At 39.8% G+C, this 27636-nt stretch overlaps 1 protein-coding gene across 14 annotated transcripts in view; it reads left to right on the top strand.

The window, feature by feature from the left end:
- The window catches only part of EBF1 (EBF transcription factor 1), a 392209-nt gene that overhangs the window by 29055 nt on the left and 335518 nt on the right, over nucleotides 1–27636 (top strand). For all 14 annotated transcript variants that reach the window (XM_077895685.1, XM_077895690.1, XM_077895687.1 and 11 more), the window contains one exon: nucleotides 2145–2213. In XM_077895685.1, the coding sequence (XP_077751811.1) occupies nucleotides 2145–2213 (69 nt within the window). The remainder of the gene's footprint in view (nucleotides 1–2144; nucleotides 2214–27636) is intronic.

The following is a 27636-nucleotide window of genomic DNA, read 5'->3' on the forward strand; positions in this document are numbered from 1 at the left end:
CTGCTCTGAACTTGCCATCATGTAAGGTAGAGCCCCTGGAGGGCACTGACTCTGGTGAGGGTTTAACCATCAGGAACTTGCCTTGCCCACCCACTGTTTGGGGAAAAAAGTGGGGGAGTATGGAAAAAGATGAAGAGAAATAGGCCTTCTCACCCACTGGTTTTCTCCCTGGGTAAAGGGGACATGAGATCTGTTGATTGGCAGCTATTGGAGACCTGCTGCTTTTGCAGAGTACAGAGCAGCTTTGCTCAGGTTCAGAGGAAGAGAAGGTCAGAGGAGGAAGGAGCAAGGAGTGATAATGATGCTATGATGCTAACCTTTGTGGAGCAGCTAGTAGGACCAGTCGCAGAGCCCAGCTTTATACCCTGATTGCATTGAGTCTGCACCCTGGCACTTGGAGGTGGGCACCAAAGTTGTCCATGGTACAAATGAGGAAACTAAGATTCCATCACCTTGCTTAAGGTGGTACAGGTGGTAGCTCTGTCTGATGCTGGAACCATTTGTTCTTAACTACTACACTCTTCTGGCAAGCATTTGAAATGTAAGTGTAGGGGATCACAGTGGAAAGATCATGATGTTTAGTTTTTAATTTTTTATTTTTTTGCAAGCATTCCAATCAGGGTACTTTTCATTCCCTTGTTTCTTCATCTGCCTCTTCATTGAGACACTTTGTGCTTTCTATCTCCACAGTCCCATTAGAACTTAGGGCTAAAGGAAATAGTTCCCTTTGAATCAGAAAGGGAAAGCTATAAGGTAGGTGTAGTGACGTTCAGCTGGGGCTTTGACAAAGGAGATAGAGTTCTTACTATTGCTTTCTGAAGATATGAGAGACAAAGAGAATTAACACCAAATTTGGAAGCTGATTCTTTTCTCAGAGATATAGTCATAGTCAGGAAAGAGACTTCCCAACTTTGGTGAAAGACTCTCCATCCAGGAGTGTATTTCTGGGTCCTGAAAATGCAGTTCAATGTTTGGTTCCCTCTAGAAGCTTTCTAAATTTAGGCCCTATGATTCACTAAGTCAAATGTGTGTGTGCGCACGCGCACACATGTGCGCGTGTGCGTGTGTGTGCATACATGCCTGTGTAAGAAAGAGGGAGAAAAATGCATATTTTATTGGTGGCACATCATAATGTAGAACCCTTGGATAACTTTCTCACCTCCTTTACTAATCAAACATGTGCCTTTATAGTGTGCCCCTGGGTGTAGAGTGACCAAGGCACACATATTTTATTTGCAAACAGGTTTCAGATGGATAGTTCTCCATCGATCATGGATAATTTTTGAAAAACCTTAATTTTTCACCGCCTGGAAGCATCCAGGTTTTACAGAAACCGACAGCCTTATCATCAGAGCTGGGGTGGGATTTTGATAGTGGGTGCTTTTCTTGTCCTTGGCTGCTTTTTCTCTAACCTAATCAAGAGCATCCACTGTCAAGGCTGTGCTAGCTTTTGGATCAACTGTCCATAATGCTTCCAGAAAACTTAAATGATGGCCAGCATAGGACATAGAAGCCAGACAACATGTGGATGTCCACTTTGTTTTATCTTGCCTTTTCTTCGTCTTCTTTATTATGTTGTACTTTTATTCTCATGAAGATGGTTCAAAAGCAAACCGTTATAGCTTTAGGATTTTGGGCAGGCTACGGTTGAAGAAAGCATCTCCCTTGAAAGGGAAAGGAGAGGAAAAAGGAATCCATTTAATACAGAATGACTGGAGGGGGAGAAATCACTCATACCTCATTATTGACGCGTTCCACACAATTAGAGTGATCTTGAGGGAAGAACGTTTGAGCCACCCACAACCCTGAATATTCTCATTGGGTAGATATAATAATAATGCATTTCACAGTGAACTCCTCAATGCTGCGGGCAGTTATGGGGAGACCCCATCTTAGGGCTGTCAGTGTGGCTCCAGGAGAGTCTCTCTTCCTCCCTCCTTCTTTGTTCAGGGAGAGGTTAAGCCTGGCCATTAACCCATAGGCGACCCACATACAATTTTCTGTCCCAGGGATCCGTTGATTGCCAGGTATGGCTTTGTGGTAATTCTAGCATTTGCAACCCAGCAATTTGAACCTTCTGTCTGCCTAAATGATGATTTTACATTGTAATGGTTGTACTAAATCCTTTCGCTTTTGCTCCATAGCCGCTGTTGTGACAAGAAGAGCTGTGGCAACCGAAATGAGACTCCCTCAGATCCAGTGATAATTGACAGGTAGGGACCACTCTGCTTTCACTGGATTCTTATTCCTCATTATAATGAAACACCTGCCTTGTGTCGCTCATGGGCGAGGGTGAAGAACGCATGTGGCCGAAATTTGCCTGTTGGCCATGACTAGTCTGCGCCGAGCTTTTGCGATTCCTGGGAAAACCATATGGAATGTACTTTGGAGGCCCGTTTTCTTGGATTGCTTCGGTTTCGTGTCTGATTCATGATCTTAAAGGAATATTTTTTTCTTTCCTGACTTTCTGTGGCTCAATCCTCATGCTGTGCCAGGAAGCTTCAGAAATAAAATAATAATAGTTTGTGATTTATGAAATGTGGTTGGGTGCTTATAAATATTTAACTTTTATTTGAAAAATGTTTGAATCATTATCACTTTTAGCTACAGTAGTTCTGTTGGACGTAATCCATCTACATTTTAGGGTTTTATTTATGCATAAAAGCAGTTTTAAAGAGATCTGTGAACCAAGACTTTCTACTCTTATCTCCCGGCATTTGATGGTAGCTCATACTGTATTGTAAGTTGATTAATTTATCCTGCTTGTCTTAATTATTGTGTTTTTAAACAGATCCATATTACTAATCTGACATGACCAGGTAAATCACTGTAGAACAATAAATCTGTTTTAGTTGTTTGGTGCAATTTGGAATCGGTGTGTGCACATATTATGCAGAGTTGCATCCCAAATATTCATTTTACATTTTAATTATTGAAATTCATTGTATGGAAACATGTATGATAAACCATTGTTACATAGCATTACTCATTGAGAATTAAATGGCCTGGAAGGTTTATAGATACTGTCAGTTGTCAGTTAGGAAAAGCTAGCACCCTCCACTAGCTGGAAGAGTCTTACAAATTAGACAGACTGATCTGATCCCTCATTGAGAAAATTAACAGCTGAACAAAAGTTCCTTTTGAGTTTGGTAATAATGATTTTTACCAAAAACAAAACAAAACAAAACCCCAAACATACCCTATCTATCTGTCTTTCCAATTCTTTACCTTTTGGGGTTTACTTTATTGTTTTTAGTTGACTGAAAAACTGCTTCATTGTAATTTATGTCAAAACATTGATTTGTTCATTTGGATTCATATGATTCTTCAGGCTTAAACCCAATTTTGATTGCCAAGTAGCTTTATAAAGCTCACATTTCAATCAGGTATTTTCACTAAACATCTCTCTAATAGTCACTCAAAACATACACCCTTGCTTGATAACCGAGTGTTGTTAATATGCTTGATTCAAAAATTAATACATGTGGATGTTTAGTGTGAAGTGAGGTTGTGTGCTGCCTATAGAGCTGGAATAGCATGTTTGTCTGCAAGAGCAGACGCGCCATTCGTGTAATTCCTTTTTCTGCAATGGAAGATAAATCTTCGAATGAAAAAGGTCAAAAATAAATATAACCTTTATGCTGCTTGTTTTATTTAAATCCATCTCTCCGAAATACCATTTGTTATTTTAAACAAGTTTTTCTTATGCTTCTGTTAAAAAGAAAGTGTTCTGATCAAAGGACCAGCCCAAATATTCCCCCAAACTTTGAAACTATAAGCATTCTGTTCTCCCGCACAGTTCCTTTTGGTGTACATGATGACAAGCAACCGTACTTTGCCACCCGCAATGAAAACACTTCTTTTGCTTGTGAATGGGTTAAGCTTTTAAGTTCTTCATTTGGTTTTAAGCCGTGACTCTGATATAGAAGGTTGATATGACTGTGGTTTGAATAACATTTGATTTTGACCTGTTCTTGTGGGTTGCGATGGCATAAGAAACTTGACTCAGCAGCGCTGTAATTAGCCCGGCCCGTGTTTTTGAAACAGGATTGTGTTACCTGGATTGCATTAGTGTGGCTTCTATTGTTGCCGCCTAGCATCTGTCCCAGTAGGGTACTTAAAACCTTTTCTTGGCTGGGGTAGTTCAAACAATTTAGGCAAAATAAGTATGCACTTTATACTGTTGGTGGCTTGAGAGATATTACTCATGACATTTCTCCTTTTCATTTTTTCCCTTTTTGGTTTGACAAAGTAGAAAACAGTGTGTAGCCAATGTTGGTCTCTTAAGAGAGGAGTATTTTAAAAACGGCTGAAACCCAGTGGATCTGCAGAAGCCTCAACATATGTTTATTTGCTGGCGATTGCCACTGTCTCCCATGAACTGTCTTTTCAAGCAGTGATGCCAGCTGATATGCAAAACCCCATTTAGCTATTTTTATTTGCATCTGAGTTTTCAGAATTTATTTGTCCTTGAGTCTGCCAAAGGTTTTAAAAGCTCCAGCCCTGTCTATGCTGATATGTGAAACTTTCATTTTTAACAATGAGGGAAGAAAATAACAACAAGAAAAGAACTCACACAAGGAAGGGCAAAATAGAAAAGATTTTTCAATTCCATAAAATTGCTGCAAAGGAAAAAAAAATGATGGCAACTGTGTTTGAATTTCATAGTTTCCAATTTGATTCTATATTACTGATTGCATAATATCTGCGTTACGTGCTTAGGGTTTGATTTGCTTTCAGATTTATGGATGTGAATCTCTGCATATTTTGCAAAAATAGGTTATGGGGCCTGCATTCAGTAGCAATAGTAACTGTTTTTACAAGATGCATACAATATGCAATTATAGAGCTGAAGGTATAGGCAATCACTGTGTTAGGATTTAGCATAGTTTTAACACGAAGTCACCTTTTGGGCACCAATAATTTTTAGCTCCCTTTGCTTGTCCTTCGGATTTTGGAAGAACACTGCTATTTTTATCAGTCAAAAGACTTTTAGCAGTGGTTATTCAGGAAAACTATTTATAGGATAGATAGAAGAGGTTTTCTGGTCATACGGTAATGGTGCAGGGTAAGCTATTTTCTGTGTTGAATTTTGGCTAGATTATTTGCTGCCAGTGATTTGGGGACATCAGCATGGCATATTCTATCAAAAAAGTGGGATTAACAAAATCAGCAGTTTCATGTCATGATTTAGAAAATGGGTTTCTACTTCCTTCTTTTATAATAGCATGCAACAAAGTAAGAAAAACATGAATGACCCAAATTCTTTTTTACATTTGTGACAATTTGTCAAGTCACTTCAAAAAAGTTTATAGGAAAATTTCTGTGAATGTAGAAGGTTTGTGTGTGAAGTTGACTGCCAGGTCATATTTCAGTCTGATGCCAAATGGCTTGATTAAGAATTATAAAACCAGGATGTGCCCAATGATCCAGATATTTGGGCTATGTAGACATGGAAAAAGTCATATGTGTTATGTTTAATAACCGATGACCAGGAACTAAAAAGAGCAAATTTCATTATCATTGAGGTAAACGGCTATGTGTGGTAATTGTTGTTAAAATAAAAAAGTAAAAACCGACTTACTGTTATTAAATTAAGGTGGAGATTGATTTAACATATTCACACAGTAACTCATATTTGAATTCAAAAGGTTTGCAATAAAATTCATGTTTAGAAATTGAATAAATTGTAGTTTTATTACCACATTGGATATCCTTGTGTCCTAACCTTTTTCCTTGGAGTTATCTTAGTTCAATAAATAAAACCTCATTAGACTATTCCCATTTCAACGAGTTTATTAAATTTTGCAGGAGTAATTAGCATAAGCTGTGCTAATTTTTCTGGAAGACTAATGAGGGAGGTTCTTAATTAGGTTTACTTTGTAAGAATCAGAAAAGATGGTAATGACAAAAGTCACACAGGGTAGTCTGAATCGGGAACCCAGTTTTTCTGAATCTATAAAAAAATCTTCCATTTTTAATATGGAAACTTCTTTATAAATACTTGATCTGAACATATGAAGTGTGCAGGCTGTTATTGCATATCTAGTTAGTTAGGATTACCATCCATTCTTGTTGTGCTTCACAAAACTCTTTATTTTCCTATCTTTGACTCACTAAGCTATCTTTGAGCGATGACATGGGTGAATGCAGATGGTCTTACAAAAACATTTCTTTCTCCCAATTATATCATAGGATTCCTTTTACAGAGAGCCCTGAAGTTTCCAGCCCGATTAGTTTTGCTTATTTCCAGTAGGGCAGGTTAGGGTATGGCTCAATATCTGTTTGTTTCTTTGGTTTTTCAATTTAGGATCAGTGTGACTGATGAAATAGACCACCAAGTAAAGGGAGAAAATAAGTGCCCAATTCTTCATGTCCTTGTACTGTGGATCCTGGGTAGTTAACAAGTGGCATTTTTTCATTTACTAGAAGTAACAAAGGGTGAAATTCTTCCTCAAATTATGTTTTCCAGTCTCATGTGAATTTAGACATAGTCCTTTTGAGATATAACGTGCTTGAGTAACCTGCAAGTTTGGAGTTCCTCATAGCTGGTATTAAAAACATGGATTTTTAAAGCCTATTGACTAATATACCCCTAAAAATTTTGGATTTGCTTATTATAACTTTAACAGATTTGTCTTTTTTTCCATTTATAAGATCCTTATATCTGTGTTTGAGATGTAAGCCTTGTGATACATTTTTAAATATACATGAATTTTATAACATGAGAAACCTAGCTTGTTTAGAATTACTCCTCTTCAGGCCATACTGACCGAAGGGAGTCCTAAAAAAGAAAGAAAGAAAAAAACCCTGTATTTGTCTTTTCCAAGATTGTCTAAAGATCTAGATCACTTTCATTTAGGCAATACTAGTTGGATTTGCTTTATGATTATTATCTGATATAGAATGTTAAGGAGTGAAAGTAATACAAAGCTTACTTTACCTGTTGAATTTACAGGACACACATCACATGAAAAGCTTGACCATGTCAGGGTTGTTCAGAGAAGAAATTTTACTTAAGATCCATTCTTAAGCTGAGAGGTGTAAATGCTATGACTGAACTTTCTAGAAAAGCCCAATGTTGTCTTGTCAACATCTAATTTCCTGAGTAAATTGGCCTGATGTATTTGTATAAGATTATGTGTCCACCTATATAATAAGACAATAGTAAAACTTTAGAATTATCATAGAGTAAGGTGGGGCATATAATCAAGTCCTCAACTACGGAAATATATACTTTGTTGCAAATGAGGCTTTTCGTCAGAGTTTCATTTCATTGACTTTCAACTCTTTTTATTTTGGCTTCTACCCAGTTTTTAGAAGGACCCACCACTACAGATAATCATGCTGTGAGATACACAAACTGTTGTCTGGGGCGTGAGCAACCAGAGGTGTAAATGCATTTCTTGGAGTTTTGATAAACCTTCATACCATCTGATTTCCTAACCTTGAATGCTCGGTTAAAATAAAAAGAGGGAGAATTCACCTTTTAAAATTGCCCCAGGCAGGATAATTGCTGTCTTCTTTGTTGTATTGAGAGGTTTGCATTTTTCCAAAAGTGAAAAGCCAGCATTGACATTGAGCATGAATTTATGGTTGTTTATTAACCCTAGTGTATTTAAACATTTGTTTTCTCAGTGGGAATTCCTATGTGATTATTAGCGATGAGGCTTATGTGAGAAAGTATCATTCTAAATTTTATCACATATCAGATAATACCATTCTGAATATGAGATGAGCTGGGTGCGTTTGTGTGCTGTTTGCTACCGTGATAGGAAAATAACAAATACAATAAGCTAATAGCAGTCTGTATTCCATTTGCTACCAGCTATTCCCAAATACACAGCCAGGATACATTAACATGCATTTCAAATATGCTGACAATATATCATAATGCAAAGTACTTTTACATGGTATTATACTCCTGCAGACACTGTATAATGAACAACAGTGGTTTTCCTGTAAAGGAAGTAATGGCAGCAACTTCCAAGAAATGTATTTAACGAAGCTTCAGAGAATCAGCAGTGTATGTGTGTAACTGGCCCAGGCGTCTGCTTGTAGTGTGTGTTTTTATCCCTTGTCCTCATAACTTTGCTTTTGTGACAGTTTTGAAAAATACAGAAAAGCAGTACAAAGTCCCCTGTGTGTCATCTAGCAACTTTGCATAGTCAGTTTGTGATGAGAACATATCACTATATTAAATATGCTTTTACTTTTCTAACAGAAGTTGCTTAGAATGGGAAAAAAAACCCCCAAAACCCTCCCCAAGTGCAACTCTCCATTGATAAATTCCCCTCACTCCTCCCTACTGCCAGCACCTGATCAAACTCTCTAAGAAGAATTGACCAGATTTTAAAAACCTCATTTAAACTTTTCTTCATATAAAGAGATGGTATTTTGGTCATTTTAATTTGCATGAGGCATTATCTGAAACAGACTACTAATTCCTCATTCTCCCCTCTCCCATGTCCGTCCCATCCTTCCTTTTACAAACTGTGTAACTCTACCCTGTCCTGGACAATATAAAAGTGACCTAAATACTCCAATTGCAATCAGTGAAATATGGTGAACAGTACAGGTTTGTTTTTGGTTGCTTACTGGCTTTAAAGGTGTGGGTAGATGAAGATAAATCTCCCTCGCAAACTCTCTAGTTACAAGCCTTTGTCCAGAAGCAAATGAAGGTTTTAACGTTACAGTACTTATTGTAATAGAATTTTAATTGCCTTAATCCTGCTAAAGTGTGAAGCTGAGTGTGTGTGTGTGTATCTGCCTGTGTGTGTGTGTGTGTGTGTGTGTTCTTCATGGGAAGGGGAATCAAGCCAAAAAAAAAAAAAAAGACCCTGCATATTTTCAATTGGAGGGTGTGTGGGGGTCACATATGGTAAATGATGCAAACTTAATGAATCTGATTCGGAGGGAAAAGAATGCCAGTGGCGTTTCATCCATGCCATCTACACTCCACTTTCAGTGGGAACAGAGTGGTCTTCGCTGTGCTTTGCGGATTTTTATTTTTGAAGGTGAAGTGCTTCGTTTCAGTTCCAAACTTGCCTGCAGACCCTACTTGGAAAGACTTAACTAGACACGCCGGCAAATGATATAGCTCGATCCCACACAATAACCTCCAAAATGGCACTCGGTAACTATACCATCCCGCTAACTGTTTGAGGCACAAGAGTTTTGTAATATAATATAAAGTAATAGTGTTAGCCAACACATCTTTAATAAGATATTGTTCGTGCCTTTGCCATATGCTACAGAGCAGCCTCTCACTCGGTGGGCCTTTTGATTCCTCTCAATAAGATTATTTCAAATACTCTAATCCTGAATCATTGACATGAATACAAAAGCCTAGTGACATCTAATAGATGCCTCTTAGCTTTGCTTTTCCTCTTGTTCCTTTCCTTTTTCTTCTCTTTTTACCTGACAAAAAGCTTATAGACACTTGGGCTCTGTCTCTCAGTAGCAGCATGGGGGGCTCCTCATGAAGTATAAAGGAGGAGAAAGCACTGACAGAGGCCCGATAAGCTACAGAGTGAAGGACCATAGATTAAAAGTAAATGCCAGTAAATCCTACCCTGTACACTTACTTGTTCTTTTATTGTTTTCTTTAACACTTTCAGTGCCAGGGCAGAGAAAAAAAGAGAAAATAATAATTAGATTGCACATTGCATTTTTAAACATAGACCTGGTTGCTATACAGATTGTGGAGAGTTTTGGCAAGATTCTCAGATTTTGGTTCATGTAAAGTTTGTGATGGTTAAAAAAAAAGCCCTTTTAATCAGTATCAAGAATCCCCCAAAACTTTTTTGCTCATTTGCTGCGTGATTGACCAAATATTGATACTATGTGTATGGGGAGGTGGATGAGTAGACCAGAAGAGCCCTTGTCTGGGATGTGTTGAACACTCATGACGTGACATTTCAGGATTGAAATAACTTTTTGTCTTTCTAATCAATGAATTGGAAGTTAGCAAATGGAAATGTTAGGATGTTTTACTCCACGGTATCAGCTGCTGCTTTTTCGTATGGCCTCAGACCCCGCTAGTACCCTGAGCACTCTGCCTGCACCGGATGGTGCTCTCCACTCAGGCTGACAACTTTTCAGATGGTCAGAGGTTGTTTTCTCCTCCATCTTTCTTAGAGCAACCATGATTTGACTAATGCTTTTTTTTTTCCTGTTTTATCTAAATATCAGACAATCATTCTATTTGCAACTTATTTATTATTGTTCAATAGAGCAATAGTTTCCTCCTATTTTCCATACACTTCCCTTTTATTAGTATGCTGATGTTTTTAGTGTCTTAAAACACCATTTTAGTAGTCTCAGATGCCTTATTGAAGTTTTCTCACAAAATGGGAAGTTAGTTTGGAGAACCTTCATCCCACATCAGGTTTGATTTCTTTTACACCCACACCTACATACACACACACACACACAAACACACATATACTCTTTACAAAGACAAAAACAAAGATGAAAAATGAGAGGTCTCTTTTTTATTTATTAGAAAGTTCTTTAGAAAGTTGGTTATCTTTTTTTTTATTTTTAAAAGATCATTTATTTATTTATTTATTTATTCATTCATTCATTCATTCATTCATTTGAGAGAGAGAGAGAGAACACAGAGAGGGAGAAACAGACTTACCACTGAGCAAGGAACCCAATGCGAGGCTCAATCCCAAGACCCTGGGATCATGACCTGAACCGAAAGCAGATGCTTGACCCAGTGAGCTGCCCAGTTGCCCTGAAAGGTGGTTATCTTTGAAATTATTACAGACAATGTTGCAAAGCCATGTTTCTCTATACAATCTTGGTGTTTTCTTAAAACCAGATTATAATCTCAGATGAATGGTGTACATTTCAGAATATCTTTAAAAATTTGAGTCCTTGGACGCCTAGGTGGCTCAGTGGTTGAGCATCTGCCTTTGGCTCAGGGCATGATCCCAGAGTCCTGGGATTGAGTCTCCCATCAGGCTTCCTGCAGGGAGCCTGCTTCTCCCTCTGCCTATGTCTCTGCCTTTCTCTCTGTGTCTCTCATGAATGAATAAATAAAAATCTTTAAAAAATTGACATTCTTTTTGAGGCTGTGGAGGTGGGAGTGTCCTATTCTAGCCATTCATTGTTCTCTTAAAGACTAGCATCTGAATCCTGGCCTATAAACACCTTAACACAGAACAAATAAAATCCTTGACTGTTATGAGTGGCATGGTCACTCACATCTGAATGGTACTTGAAAGTTTTGGAGACCTTTATAATATTTCAGAGAATTCTCTTCACACAAATGTGAGGGCACAGATTAACTCCATTTTACAGTGGGTATACTGAGGCATGCAGCCTAAGGAACTTTGCCAGTGACAAAGCAAGTGATTAGAAATCCTATCTCTTAGATCTCAGCTTGATTTTTTTCCCTTCTCAATTGCCCAGGAAAGAAACAAATGCTGTTTTCAGTAGTTCATGTAGTCTTATTTTTCTTAGTATCCATAATTCACCCTTGGTCCATGGATTAACCCAAACCTTTGTATCTAAACAATTTTTCTTAGGAGATTTGGCACTTTGCTTTCCAGATTTTTAATATGTTAATAATAATAGCATGACATGTAAATTATTGAACCCATTGCTGGGACAATATTTAAATTCTCATGTCCTCATCTATTTTGATGAGTAGATGAATGTGTGTCTCATTGGGAAAAAGCAGGCCTTAATCCAAAGAGAAATCTGGGACAAAGGCAGAGTATGATGGCAAAGGCATAAAGTCCTTTAACTGAGGATCAGATCCCCTCACTGCTACGTACCAATACCTGAGCTTCAGGGGGTTCAGCTTTCCCATCTTTAAAATGGGAAAAGTCATTTCAATTTTGAAGAGTTGTGAGGGTTAATAGATCTAGTACAGGGCATGGTACATATTAGGTGCTTGAAGTCATATTAGGTGCTTGCAATTTGAACGTAATGTATTCTGTGTGGATTGTTATTCCTAATGTGATGATGGCTATGAGACTTTCTTATAAGCAAAATTGCCTTACTGAAGTTTATCATAGTAACTAAGTCCCCTTGGATGAGGATTCATTCATTTTTTTCTTTCCACAAATATTTATTGAGCCTTTACACCAGTCACTGCTTTCAGGGTTGAGGCTGTAACAGTGACTAAGACATGCATTTTTCCTGCCCTCATGGAGCTTTCAGTGTCTCAGAATTGAAAAAACCCTCCAATAATTTGGAATATTAACAAAGAATTAAGGTTAACAAAGGTTAAAAAGAATATATTGATTTAAGGAAAATAGAAGACTGCTATTTTAGATGGGGAACACAATCAGAGGAAAAAGATCCCTGCATTGAAGTTGCCTTTTAGCTTTTACTCAGTGGTATTGAACTTGGGCAAACTCCGGGGCTTTATATTGCAGCCTAAAGGCAGTCCGCACATTGGTTAAGACCGCAGGCTGTGGAGTCACAGCACCTTGGATCAAATCCCAGCTCTTCCACTGTTGACTTGGGCTGTGGGTAAATCACTGAACTTTCCTAAGCCTCAGTTTCTTCATCTGTAAGACCAGGGTAAGAGTAGTAGTTCATAGGATTGTGGTGAGGAATAAGTGGATAATACATGGAGAGTACTTAGCACAATACCTGACACATATATCATATTCAAAGATGGATGTTATTTTTAAAAATAAGGACTGCAGTGAAGAGATCACTAAGATCCTTCCCAGCTCTGAAATTCTAATTTTAGTTCCCTCCGGTATTGCTGAGGCAGGTGAACTCTGGGAGGTGGACTGGAAGCCTCAGAGGGCAGTGATATGTGTGTGCTGGTCGAAGCTATATCCCCAGCACTCAGCTCAGTGCCTCACTGCCTTGTAGTAAGTGCTTGGGGTATGTTTTTGTGAAATGGAAGAAAGGATAAAAGCTAGAAATGCAGTTGTTGAAACTGGTGGGCTCATCTCTCTGCATAAAGACAGGCTTGTTATAACTACACAATAAAGTGAAAATGCACTGCCATTAAAGAATGATGAGAAACAGAAAATGTAAGATAAAATATTAAATTTGTTACACTTAAAAATGTTAATCTTCACACGATTACCATGCAAATCCCCTCATTGCCTAACTATTTAATTGATCAAGTAAATCACAGAGCAGACAAGTAAGTGAAAAACCCTGCTGTTGACATTCTCACAAAGCACATTTTCAAGAATATATTCTGTTAACTACTATGTCTATTACACACGATCACGTGAATTTAAAACACTCACACACACACAGACACACAGCATCCTTTGCAAACAAGCAGATTTTAGAGAGTTTGGGAGAAAGCTTTATTTTTGTATGGCAACTTTTGTGATTCCCATTATTACACCAAATGTGAAGTCAGTGTTAGGGTAACATGGTTCAGCAGTGTCTTTGTTTTATATAACGTTAGAAGACTGAGGAATTCACCCCTTTTTCTCTCAGGCAGGTATAATTGACATGTTACTCCAGTGATTGAAGGGTTAATGAATTCTCTCCCCACCTCCCCAACTCTCTTCCTCTCTCTCCCTCCCCCAACCCCCTTGTCCCCCACCTCAATCCCATCATGTGCCTGGTTGACTCTGAAAGAAGGGGCTTGAAGTTGCCCACAGGGCATCCCTTTTCCCAGCCTTCTCCAAGGCCACCTGGGCAGACGGGAGCTTGCCTCCTGTCCTTAGGACACAAAATCCAATCAGGCAGAGCGTCTGCCGGGCTCTCTGACCTGCTGGCTGGGAAGAGGGAGGAGAAGCAGAGGCCACTCACATTTGATAGGCTGATCACTGTGGCTTTAGGGGGCTCCTGCGTCTACTGGAGGAAGGAAGTTCTCCCTATTTTCAAGATAAGGTGCCATCCATGAGAGCGATGTGCTGAACTAATCAGGTTAATTGAGAGGCCCTGAATCGTCTTCATTGAGTCCATCTCTCCTTCCTGGTAAAGGCAGATAGTGTAGACAGACAGATGACATGTATTTTAGTTTCTCCCCCAAAGCCCATGAAGTCTGCAGGCGCTCAGGGACTGTAGGTTCAGCAGAATGTCATTCAGGCCATTTATTTAAGCATGGGTTCTGTTCTTACTGCACGGCATAGCATTAAACAGCACGGAACGAAACAAAAACAAAACACAAGCTCTCCTTGAGTTTGAGAGGAATGCCTCCAAATGTCTAATTTCCTCTTCTTCCTCCTCTCCCCCCCCCACCCGCTCTCTTTTTTTAATGTTAAAACAATCTCAGATCAATCTTTTATTGAATATTGAAACTTAAAAAAACAAAACAGAAAACTCCTCAGGATGTGGCATCAGTGATAGGGAGTTTCTCAGGCTGTGTTTCGATTCTTCTGTGTCCAAGGCGGACACTGGGGACTGTGGCCCTGAGTCATGGCATCTTGGGCCTCCCCCTGGAGCAGCCTAGTGGAGAAGAAAATAGAGCTGGTTCAACTGAATTCCGTGAGGGGCGGGGGCTCCTTCTCCCTTTTCTCCATTCCACATGATTTGTCATAGTTTAATTTCAAACACTATCATTGACTATTCTTTCTTTCGACCCACTTCTTCCCCCACCCCCCCCGCCCCGCTTTTTTCTCGTGGAAGTTCCAGGAATGACTTTAATTATCTCCACAATCAAATTCTCATTGCTGCCTCTGTGAAAGTGTGTAGTCATAGATGGCAGGGATTATTTTCTTTAGCACTTGGGGATAGAGAAACCGGTTGTTTCAAAATGAGAACCAGCTGGTTCCACAGAGCCCTATTTAATGGGGAGCCACTTTGTACACAAACCTTTGCTCAGGTCAGCCATTACGCCAAGGCCCAAATCAGCAGTGTTTGGTCTATCACCCTTTATTAAATGTCGAGTGAGGAGTGATTTGGCCGATATGATAATAATAATAATAATTAAAAAAACAACACACCTTGCATCTTTAATTTTACCTCTGCTGAACGCTTGGGTTTAGAAGAAGCATATCTCAAACTTCTTCCTATGGTGATTATATTGTAGACCTAGTTTACCACTGCTCTGTCATAGATGGCTGGTGTGTGTGTGTGTGTGTGTGTGTGTGGCTTTAACCCTCTCTAAATCTAGAAAATAAAATTAAGCTCATCTTTCAACATAATCTTTTATCTGACAAGCACAGTAGATAGATGAAAGGTAGATAGCCAAGTTGTGGGTCCCCTTAATAGAACCAATTGGAGGGCAGAGATAACTGCTATTATCAAACATCTTTTATGCCATCCTGTAAAATAAGAATGAGGGTGATATACCATATATATTTTGCTGTCTTTCTCGCTTGTAGAAATTGGTTTGTTGTCATACCATGTTAATCTCTAGCAGCACCAAATTCAATTTGAAATGAAGAAAGTACTTTCACTAGTTGACTGTACAAAAGACTTTTGAAGCATGCAAAGAAGGAAAAAAAGCATAAAAGACATAAAATCATGGTAGATATTCAGTTATTACAATGATTTGTTTTTAGAACTCGGGTTGCATTTTATAAGATAAACTAATTTTGGGGCTGCAATGTTTATTAAATCAGGGTTTGAAGGATTAAAAAAAGAACAGCTTCTTAAAGATTTTTTAAAAAAATCTAATGAAATTTTGTCTTACAAATGTGAGAGATTACTTTGTATTATTAATAAAATACTTGGCTAATTAAAAATATTTTTTACATTGACATCAACACAACATAACAATTTGAAGGGAGGGTAAAAATTTAGAAATTTATTCTCACAGGGCGTTTGATCAGTAAGCCCACCCTGGTGTATAGCTTTGTTTTACTTGTCTTGTTTTTAAAATTTCCATACTTTGAAACATGGTTTGGGTAAAATCCTATCTAACGATTTTTTGTTTGCTTACCAACTACTTTGATTATGTAATGTCTCTTTAGTTCAAACTGTAATTCTATTGCATATTTCCTATATCTGTATTTAAGGAAAATTCTGTGGGTTTTTTAATATAAAAAACAAATAACTGTTATATTTCCAGTCACTCAAATTTGAACTGAATTTTACTTCCTGTTTCAAAGGTCAAGGCAGGCTGACCTCAACAGCAGTGTGGAGGCTGCTGAATTATTCATATCATTGACTTTGTGTCAGCTTCCACATTTGTGGAGAGGGATGTTTTATTCATTTATCTCATTTAGGGTTCTTCTCTGCACCTGTTTCTACCATTAAGTACCCTGTAATTTGCATTTGATGCTAATTTAGTTTCATATCAGCCTGGTCCCCCCTTGTTAATTTAATTTTCTAAGACCCTTTTCATTACAGTAGAACTGTTTTCCTCTTTAAAGCAAACATCTATACAAGTAATTGTATAAACTGCCTTTTAAATAATATCTTTTAGAAGATTCCATCGTTTAATTCCTTAATTCCTATAATTAGCCACGGTTTGATTAATGTTTCAAAGGGTTAAATTAAAATGCAGAATTACTCAAATGCATACTTGAATAATTTCTTATATATGGCAGTGTTCGCGTTTTGGTACTCTTCCCGATAATTCTCAGAACAGTATGTCTTAACAGCAGTAATTTTCTTTATTTAGAGTGCAGTTTAGTTTACTAATAGTAGTTTCTTTCAAATCATGGTGCTTTCAACATTACTTGTGAGATGTTAGTTTTTTCTTTCATCAAATTGCTGATAGACAATGGCTTAAAAATGTTTCTGCAACATTAATCATGACATACCCAAGATAATAAGGGCAGAATTAGGTCTGATTCTTTGAGATATCATGAAGTTTGGTATTCTGAATTTCAGGATACCGTGTTACATTATGTGTCTTTGTATTTCTGTCTGCTGTTCTGAGTAGACTGTCTGGCTATTCCTCAGTTTCCCATACACAGTGGTTGTAGCAAGCTTTTGTTTGGATCTATGAGTACCCATTGGGCTGCACTTGCCAGCTAGATATTGCAGAAATTAGGAGTTACTTGTGTGAGGAGGTCTGATTGAAATGGTGGCTACCCTGGTAGGAGTAGCCGTGTCCCTAGAGTGTTCACTGGGGATTAGGAGATCATGAGAACTCGCAACTCATATAAACCAGGTATGCAGCCTCCTGATTGTTGGGGAAAGAACTCTACCCTCAGTGCTTTCCCTGTAACTGTTTGGAAGTTTTTTTTTGACACAAACGCATCAGTATTTCTTACAGGCTCCCTTAGAGGTGGGGATTTAAAATCAGGAATATGAATTATGAATGCAAATTCTACGGTACGTGGAAATGACAGAGAAAGGAAAGTTGCAGCAGTGCCTGGATGTTACTAAGAACTTAGTTTGAGCTCTACAGTGACCCTTCTTTCCACTGGGTTGGATTAGTTTTATCTGTTGCTCGTATTCTCTGGGGATACCAATGGCGCAGTCGCTTTGGGTTTCCAGAAGGATTTCAGGCCTGTTGAAACCGGAGTTTGAAGGTGGCTTCTCTTGTTCTTTCAGTTATAAATGATGCCGGGGGGCCTCCCACAAACAACTTTGCAATTGTGGAAAAGTGAAAGGGAATCTCAATTTTCTAGCAGACAGCTTCATCTGTCTGGTTTCAAGACAGAGTTGTGGGTGGACTGCATGCTTCCCACAGGTCTCCGTCAGCGGAGACTTCTCGAATATGCCCCATTGCAGTGCATTTTTCACATCCTATGGTTTATTAAGCTAGCTTTGTGCTTGTGCTGGTGGGCTTAAAACAACGAGAGAGTTCTCAGGATGGAAATGTGGGCTCTTTATTCATTAGCCGAACATTTGCTTACTGACCTTCTCTTCCCCCCATACAGATATTCTCTGTAGCTTGGGCAAGTCTGTGAGTTCCACCAGAAAAGTCTCCTTGAAGTTTGATTAAACAGCTGGGTTTCAAAACAATAAGGAATATTTGCAGAGCTTTTCAGAATGCAAAGTTTTCCCACCCGAGCCTAGTTGGTGCTTGGCATTCTACTGTTAGAATGTCATTCCTTTAGCAAAGAGCCTTTTTGATCTTTCCTAAGACATACATAACTTTGGGGAGGCTAACACTTTAATTTGATCACTCATCTACCTCTGAGGGAGTGAAATAAAGATTTTATAGTGTTTAGCTCTTTTAATTGTATGGAGGTCTTTGACCTACATTGCTTTAGTTCCCACAACAATACTGTGAGATAAGCAGGGGTTTTTGGACCCATTTCACAGATATAGAGGATGAATAGTTTAGCTTCATAAAAGTAATAGTGAACCTAGCCAGGTCTCAAGGGAAGGTTTTTAGAAGAATCTAGGTTCTTGTAGGAAGAGACCAGGTTTCCCTTTGAGCTGAAGAGACTCTCAGAGATTACAGTCCCAGTCCCTTCATTTTACAGATGAGAAAGGTGAGGCCAACAGAAGCTCAGTAACATTGCCCAAAGCTCTAATTAGCCTCAGAGCCAGGACCTTAAGCCAAGTCCCTGGCTCTGATTCCAGTGGCTTTTCTGCTACTACTCTGGCCATCTGGGTCCCGCTTCGCTCTTCATTTCACCTTGTGTGAGATCAGCCTCAGGGAAGTGTATAACTTGTATTTTCTGGATTTGGGTCTAGGGATACCTGTGAGACCCATATCTTCAGAAACACCCAGAATTGTACACTGGACATACAAAGAGCATGTGTTAAATTGCTTCTAAGAAATTATAACAGTCCTGGGGAGGGGGAAGCTACAGAATATCCCATCATAAAATATTACTTTATTTTTAAGAGCTTACATATTTCACTCATTTGCAACTGTGCTTATTTATGCTATGTCATAACATTTGCAAAAGAAAATAGCAATTTTGTTTATATTTGTCAGAGATATGTCATCAATAGCCATCTTTCAGTAGGAATTTTACAAAAGTTCTTCAGTTCTAGACATCTCATCACAAGCTGTTGTCTCTGACTATTATCTTTCTCTGGAAGGCACTGACATATGTAAATATTGAACTTGGCAATTTTCAAAGTAAGTTCTCAGTTTAAAAATTATCTTATATTTAAACCTAAACAAATTTAATAAACCGTCCTTTCCAGAAATAATAATAAAGGAAATGAGGTATTGTTGTACAATCTAATTCTGAAGAAATCGTAGTGGAAGAGTTGGAAGAGTACGACGAACTTCCCTCTACTCATAATTGCCTTTGTCTACCATGTTGCCCGAGTACGTTGGTCACACCTTCTAGACTGCCAGGGAGGGGCAGAAGTCATGGGCGTGGTGCTGAGAGAAGCTAGTAGCCCTGGTGTAGTCTCCAGCTGAGTGATTCCAAAAGGCAAAGGCTGTTCGCTGGGGAGGCTGGAGTGGATAATCAACAGCTTCCGTGCTTTTTTTTCAGGATATGGGAGAAAGGAGGAAGCAACATATACCTCAGCCTCTGGATTATATGTCTATTCAGCTTGCCTAAATGTATTTGGAGGAATTTCAGTTTTCTATCTTGGTTCAAATATGTGACCGACTGTCACTTAGCTAAGGGCTAAGCCTTTTTCTCCCACATCCACTATTTGGTCATTAAAGGCCAATGCCTGGTTTAAAAAGGATGCAATTTTGAATTTGTCTATCTTTCCTTCTCTTTTCCTCTTCTCACATTATCACAAACCATTCAACAAGACGAATTCCCTTATGCTCCCAAATGTTTGGATATTGGAACCCAGAAAGAATAATTCTGCTAAACCTATGAAAAAAGCGTTTCTTAATGGGGTCTTGTTTGGGAGCCATTGTTTTCATTCACAGCGGCGATGGAGACAAACATCCACTGATTTCATTGACCTCAAATAGGGAAGATGAGCTGGCTTGTTAATTTATTCACTAAATGTTTGGGAAGCATCTACTGTATGACATAAAATGTATCCCCTATCCCTGAGAGGGGATTGCCCTAGAGGTATCATGTGGCACTTCCAGGGCCTTCACTCACCAAAGAAAGAGCATTTGGTATAGAATCGCTTTCTCCTTTCCAAATCACTCCCAATTCCATTGAGTCACATCTTTTTCCCTCATCCCCTGGCTCCCTCCCTCATTTTCATGAAGTAACTCATTATGCATCAGATTCAGCATAGGTTAATGTCCTACTATGCTAATTTTTGATCTTCAAGATATTGTTACCTCCATCACAAACCCAAATTCACGAACATCCTCTGTTCAGGAGTGAGCGTGCTTTGGTTCTATTATAGGCCTGATAAGTTAAATCACTCACGCTGAAGTTGGATTTTCATTTATAATGAAAACGAGAAGCAACCTGGTGAAGATGCTGAACTAGGACACAGGAGACCTGGTTTTTAATACTGCCTCTGCCATTATTTAGATACGTGAGCCTCAGCAAGTCTCTTAACTTCTCTGGGTTTCAGTTTCCCCATTTATAAAATGAGGGAATTGAACGCTTAGGATTTGTAAGCTTCCCTCTCTCTCAATGATTTTAATCCTCTATACTCCTGTAAATCTGTCACCTCTTATATCTAACATTGGACAGTAGCCTGTTCTTAAACATTTGCTTGGGTGGCAGCTGCACGATACAGTAAATAGCAGCCCCACAGTTTGAACTGAGCAACCGGCAATATTCACAATCACCTTTCACTCCTTCATTGCTTCGTCCCAGGTATCAGCTAGGTAATAAGAAGGCACGGCCCACATGTATTGCTGAGATCTACGTTAAGCCAGGGGGCTATTGGGTGAGGTCATTAGATGATGTACCTTACAAGACTAATTGAGTTGGTATATTTAAATTTACTGCAGCTTAACTTGGGCAAGATGGGAAAGGGAACTAGCAGGAAAAATTATAGGCTTGTAAAATATGAAGCATGGAACCCCAAAAGGCTGTCAGTAGAGGCAACCTATGTGACACCATAGCACGTCTAACCAGATTTTCTGGTTTAGACTTTTCCAGAAGAAGCAGCCTAACTGTTGATACATAACGATGCACACTGAGTTGCACATAACACGTGCCTATTAAATAATTGTTAATTGCCATCAGATATTACTTCCTATCTATACTTTCCAGATGGATAACTCTCTTTAAGACCAAATCATTGAGTATGTTTAGAATAAAGCTATGAAATTATATGCTAGTATACTGGACTTGTGCTTGTATGTGAGAATATCCCTTAAGCTTAAAGAAATAAGAATCTCACAAATCTCAAAAACATGTTTTCTTTTGTTACGTGAGGAGATGCAAGACCAAGAAACAAAACTTTGTCCAAGATTCTGTATATGTAGAATATGTACATCTATCTATATATGTATATTTTAAAATTTGAAATGAAATTTCTGAACCCATACATGTAAACGTTATAATATTTTGGCAGATTACCAAGGAAACAAACTTGTGAGCCCCATGGATAATGACTTTCTGAGAATTCCAGGTACAGAAGAGGCCCTCTCAGGATTTCCTGTTTTTCGTTTTCTTTCCTTCATTTCTTATTTTATGTCCAATAAACCTTTACTTTAAGCGGGATCAAGTGTTAAGACAAACCAACTACAGAGCTAATGTATTGAACATTAATTCTATAGTAATGCTCTATAAAAACCAAAAGAAATAATACTAACTATTAAAAGAAATCCATAAGTCTCTGGAATTTTTATTAGTGATAATGACCTTGGTTCCAGGGAATTCAGTAACAATTAATGACCAGCAAGGGGTCACTGGCCCCATGGTGCTTTGGGCCAACAATCCTTTCCAACGTGGACAAGAACTGGTCATTTATCCCAAAGAAGTGCCCCGGGGTGAGGTCCTTATCCTTTTGCCATCTGATTATAATTTAACCTCAGCTTTTAAAGGGCCCAAGAGCAAAATACAATGGGTCATGCTTTCTGTATTTTAAAGAGTTTATTTTTGCCATTCAGTTCATAATTGAGTATCATTAAATTGAGTTTGTCAAAGTTGATAATTACGTTCCTTTCATGCTGAGGTGTGTGTACTGATTTTCTATCTGTGTATCTGCTGGCTTGTATTGGTGTAGGATGCATCCATGTATGCTTATAGTCATATTCCTGTGTCTGGTGTGTGTCTCTGTGTGTGTTTGTGTTGTGTTGTGTGTGTGTGTGTGTGTAAAAGAGAGAGATGTTCAAAATGTTCAGTGGAGTATACACAGAATAAAATGAAATTTGGATTATAGAAACTTCATATATAGCAAATATCAGTCTTATCTGCAGTTTGGCAAGGACATAGACATAGTTGTGTAGTATATAAAATAAGAAACAGGAGTCTGAGTAGAACTAGCCTTTTCCTGGGGTACACATGACCCATGGCATGGTGGCTGGCATTGACTTTTACATGTTCTATATGCTATTGTTGTAATTACGGTAATTTCTGGGGATGATGATGATAATAATAGCTAACATTTATTAAGCTGCGTATTTGCTAAGTATTCTCTCTCTGATCCTTAACAATAACTCCATGCAGGGAGTATTCTTATTTCCTCCCATTTTATAGATGAGGAAACAGGGACTCTGAGAGGTTGAATCACTTGCCCAAGGTCACCATAGCTATTACGTGCTGGAGCTGGGACGCCAGCCCTGCTGTGTTGGATCCCAAAGATCAGGGTCTTAATCATGACACCATTCTGCCTCTATTTAAAAACTAACATTTCCATTTTCTGAGTGCAGCCTTTAATATATTCATTTAGGCAAATTTCCATCCTTTGCTGGCATAATCGCTATTCCTTTTGTTGGTCATTGCTCCCTTGGGCTTTCCTCAAACATGGTCAGAGGTGCCCTGGACTTTTTAAAGATGGAAGAAAGGCCACATGGCCCTGCATAATTTGACCGAGACAGCTGTGCAGTTGGTTGTCTCATTTAAATTACAACCACAAAAAAGATGTGCCAGGCTTCATTGACACAAGGCTAAGGGCAGGAACACGAAACAGTTTCCTGAACCTGCCCTGGGTTACTGCCAAAGGTAAGCCGCCACGCTCAGCAGGGTCTCACGGACCACTGAGGAGGCAGTGAGCATCACTAAAACAATTATCCCTCCCTGGGCCTCTCCTGAAGGTTCAAAGGTTTGCAGCTCCAAATTCTCAGGGTAAAGGATCTGTCCATCTTTTAATTCCAGCTTGGAATGGCTGATGGAGGCAGGAACTTGAAGACAATTAAGCTGAGAGTTAGTGGGGAAAACAAAGATGCGGGATTTAAAAGGCTCGTGTTGCAGGGGTCATCTCGACATGCTGTGGCTCAGAGTTAGAGGAACCCCAAACTAATTTGCAGAAGGCTGACCCCCACATCTGGTACCCACAGACCGGGAAAGTATTCACTAGACCTGGCAAGCTTACTTTGAATACAGAATCTGCTACAAAGTTTCATGTGTGTATTTTTGCTGTGGGCTTTTTCTATATCTTTTGGAGTTGAGTCTGATAGTCCAAACGGTAGCTTTCATGTGCAATTTTTTCCCCTTTGCCTTGGGGTAGTTAAGAGCTTTTGGGGGGGCTGTGAAGCAATAACTCTTTGTCTATATGACATTCCATTTCTCCTTTTTTTTGGTAGAATTTTTACATCACAGATTCTTTTGCTCTGCTAAATGATTTCCAACATCAGTTGCCTTGTTTTCTTTCCCATCTTTCTGAGACTTCATTCGTGGTAGATGCTTCCCAAGTCAGGTTTATTAAAATTATAATGTCTTTCTGAAACAAACATGACTAAATCTCCCAGGAAAGTTCATAATAGCTGTATGATTATTTTTGCATGTGAGTGTGTTATGAGCCTGTGTGTGTGTGTGTGTGTGTGATATCATGTAGGTTTGTGAACACATAAGGATGTAGAATGCCTTTTCTCTTTCCACTAATGACCAAAGAACCTATTTTAAGCCTGTTGGATTTTTAACAAGTTATGATAAAGGGGAGGTAGGTGGTGGAGACGATTTCTCCCGGCTCATGGAGAAAAAAAATGATCATAAAATGAATGAAGATAAGCTGCCCAACTGCGCATCGGGATGGGCTGGGAAAGAGGCCCACGGAGCGAGCCCACGGATGTTCCTTCCCCCCCTCGGTGCCTCTCAGTAGTGGCATTGTGGGGACTCATGAATTACTTCTTACAGTCGGGCTCCTCGCTATAAATCCAGCCTGGTGCCGAGCGCACTGTGGGCAGCGAAGCACAGAGCAGGGGCCGGCGGTGTTTGTGTTGTTGTTAGCGACACAGAGCGAGTTCCTCCTGAACGGAAAGGCCCCGGCTCCAGTTTGTCGCCAGTGAAAGCCGAAACATGAGTCGCACATGTGGCCGGGAGCCGCCGGCCGCCTGGGGCTGCAGGGGGAGCGGCCGCCTCAGGAGGGGGGAGCCCAGCGCCCGCCTGCCCACCAGGGCATTTGTTTGGGGGGGTGGAGGGGGGAGGGTGGGAGCAAAGAAAACAGCTCCAGAGGAACTAGGCACAGGATGCCCTGACCCTTCACTGTTCTGTGCCTCCCCACTACATAGCACTGCTTGTCTGCCTACTGGAGAGAATATATATATATATATATATATATATATATATATATATAGTCTTTGGTGGCGTGGCTTTAAAATGGTTTTCTTTCTCAGGATATCCTGTGTCTGTCTTTGGGTGGGTCTTGCATGGGTTAGCTGGTTAGGAGATGTCTTCTATCCCTTTAAGAGGTTAAAACATGAAAAATGTAAATATAGGGACTTTAACACTTCCCCCCTTTTCTAACATTCATATAATTGCTGTTAAGCCACATTGAAAACCCTGGGGCCTGGTGTGCACCAGGGTAAAGTTACATTTCACAAGCAGAAAATTGACTCACCACTTAGGAAAATTGGCTACCAATTATGTGTCAAAGGCTCTAAAGTCAGACCTGAGGTTTTCTTTTTGCCAAAATGTTGAATTAAAAAGAGTACAGGCGCCCAGCTTTGTCCCCTCTACCTTCTCCCCGGAGAAACTTGTTTCTTGCAACTGAAGATTCTGAGTTTTGTTCTGAGATGGCTTCTGGGCTCTGGCAGGAGGGCTCCCGGCCCACAGAAAAGGGTGAGCTAGCAGGAGGACAGGAGGCAGGAGGAGAGGAGACCATCAATAGTTAGAGGTTTGTTCATTCACAGTATTTTAAAAATCTGCTTGTGGCACGTGGGGAGAAAGTTACTCTTGCCCTGGTTACAGTTGACCCAAGGTCTGAGAGCTGTGTGATTGAGGGACCCCAGGGATGAGGAGGAAAGGAGGTGTCCTGGGATACCTGCTGTCCCTGGTGACTTGGCTGTCACACCCTCACCATGTGTGAGCCCCTTCTGGAAGCTCATTGATTGCTCCTGTTGGAGGAGAAGTTGTCTGGGCTGGTGGAGGAGGGGGTGACCAGTTCCAGGATCTGGAGGTTCCAGGGTCCTGGGGACGAGACAAGGAGGGTAGAAGGCAGGAGACAGAACGAGAGTTAGAAAGAGAGAGACAGGGAGACAGAGCAATGGAGGGAGGAAGGAAGGGGGGCAGGCAGGAGGGATATTATTGAGAATGTGGGAGAGAGAGGAAGGTGTGGAGGAGAGGGTGAAAGAGAATGAGGTGCAGATAGGGAAGAGTGAGAGGAGAGCGCCAGTGCTCTGCACCTCCCCGTGTCTCCTTACCCACCCCCCCTTGCCACTGTCCCCCATTTCCCCTTTATGCAACTTTCTCCACACACTCCTTGCCTCCTGTCGAGGCTTTCTGTTCCCGTTGGCCTGGTTTATCCGAAGTTTTATTTCTAATGCCTTGCAATCAAGCCTTATTTAGTGCTTCGATTTCTGCCTCTAGAGGGAGAGAAAGAGAAAGCATTCAGACCTGCCAAATTGAATGAATCTGCTGTGGTGTGTTGGGGAGAGTTAGTTTTGCAGGACAACCAGGATGCAAATTCATACCGGAGATTATCCCGAGATAAGCATCCCTCCTGACAACAGAATGTGATATGTAGTAATTTTAGTGAGAAAAACCATCCTAGTTTTCCCTTCTGGGAAATCTTATGCTAACTGTTTCTGTTTGATTCTTGCTTTGGAAAATTTCCAGAATTCCCAAGAACTGTCTGAAATCCTCAATGATTTTGACAGAGAAGACTGTTTTGTCTAAGGGGCAGCGATTCCACAGCCGAGTCTCACCCAAAAGATCTAATTTCAAGTTAGTCCTGGCATTTTAGCTGGAACAAAGAGAGCAAAAATTTATACTCTGCAGAATATTTAGTTCACCTCAGAGTCTTTATTGGTTTTAAAAAATGTATGTCTATGTGAGTTTTTCCTTATTTAGCAGTTCAGCATGTGAAAGTTTATGTTTTTCTAATCAAGATGCAAACATTTGGAGTGGATTTTTTTCGTCCACCATCCTATGTATCTGAGACATCTTTTCTAGTTTTAAGAATCTTACAGGCTCCCTCAAGTGATGTTAATTAGAGAAGCCTTCTATCCACTAAGTATTTTCTTAAATGTATAATTGATTGTGCAAGGAAGGAAGAGCTGCAGGAGTGGAAATCATACATCATTTCATTATTAATGGCAATGTCTAAATAAAATGCAGACTTTGTCATGCTAATGGATAGCTGAGTATGTTTAAATCAGAAGCTTTTTTCTTTCTTTCTTTCTTTACCATTCTGGGATCATTTGAGGAAGTTTAAGTAGCATTTAATATGTTGATAAATATATTTTAACATCCTGGGCCAGCGTTGGAAAAAAGAGTCAGATTGAACTCCGAGGACTTGAGTGAATTGTGTGATAAAACCAATGATTTGGGAAGCCACATACATAACCTCCTTTTTACTATGGTGAAAAAGCTAGATTTTTATTTGGATTTAATGCATAAGCTATATTTAGCACCTACTATGTGCTCTTTTCACGGTAACTTTCCACAGATGGTCCTCATAGGCAGTGGAACTAGAAGAGTTTCTAAAGTTTCTGTTTTCAGTTTTTCATGGACACTGAAATGGCAATTCCCATTGGAATCTGTCTCAGCTTGAAGTTCTCTTGCAAGGAGAACTTCCACAAGGATTTGGATGTGGGTAGTTTATGTGGGCATCATCCTAGGAAGCAGGGAGTGAGGAGAGTGAGAACGGATAAGGCGTTAAAGGAGGACAATGGAGCAGCCTGGGTGGCTCAGCGGTTTTGTGCCAGTTGGCCCGGCGTGTGATCCTGGAGACCCGGGATCGAGTCCCACATCAAACTCCCTCCATGGAGTCTGCCTGTGTCTCTGCCCCTCTCTCTGTGTCTTTCATGAATAAATAAATAAAATCTTTTTTTTTTAAAAAGGAGGACAATGATGCATTATCCGAGTCACTGCTTAGTTAATAGGTGATCTCATTGGAATGTCCTAAGAGGCAGAGTAAAATGTGCCCCCTAAAATTATGCTTTTGAAGGACAAGAGGCACTTATCTCCTGACTCCTATACCCCATTGGTGGAGGGTTGTCCCGGGATGCATTGACACCTTGACTCTTGTAGGCTGGGCTTCTGTACAGACAAGGTAGCTCTTTCAGAGCTGGCATGCCATGGAAGGTGAGATACATGGGTGAAATCAGAGTGGACCATGGAGATGGGTGACAGGTATCAGAGGTGTCTGTTATCGAAGTTCAGTAGGAAGCACCTCCAGGGAGGGAAGCTTCTGATGCCTGAGTTCATCCTTTTGTTTCTTAAGGGGTACTTGCTGTGTCTGCATAGTAGGCGTTCAGTGATTGTTTATTGAATCAATCAATGAGCATACGGATGCATACACAATAAATGTTTGATGAGTGTGTATTGTATGTTTGGGGATTAGTCTGTCTTCTTTATCTAAGTGTGTTCATACTGTCAGACCAGGTGTTGTGGT

The sequence above is a fragment of the Canis aureus genome, chromosome 4, assembly GCF_053574225.1.
Source record: "Canis aureus isolate CA01 chromosome 4, VMU_Caureus_v.1.0, whole genome shotgun sequence".
NCBI classification, from domain to species: domain Eukaryota; kingdom Metazoa; phylum Chordata; class Mammalia; order Carnivora; family Canidae; genus Canis; species Canis aureus.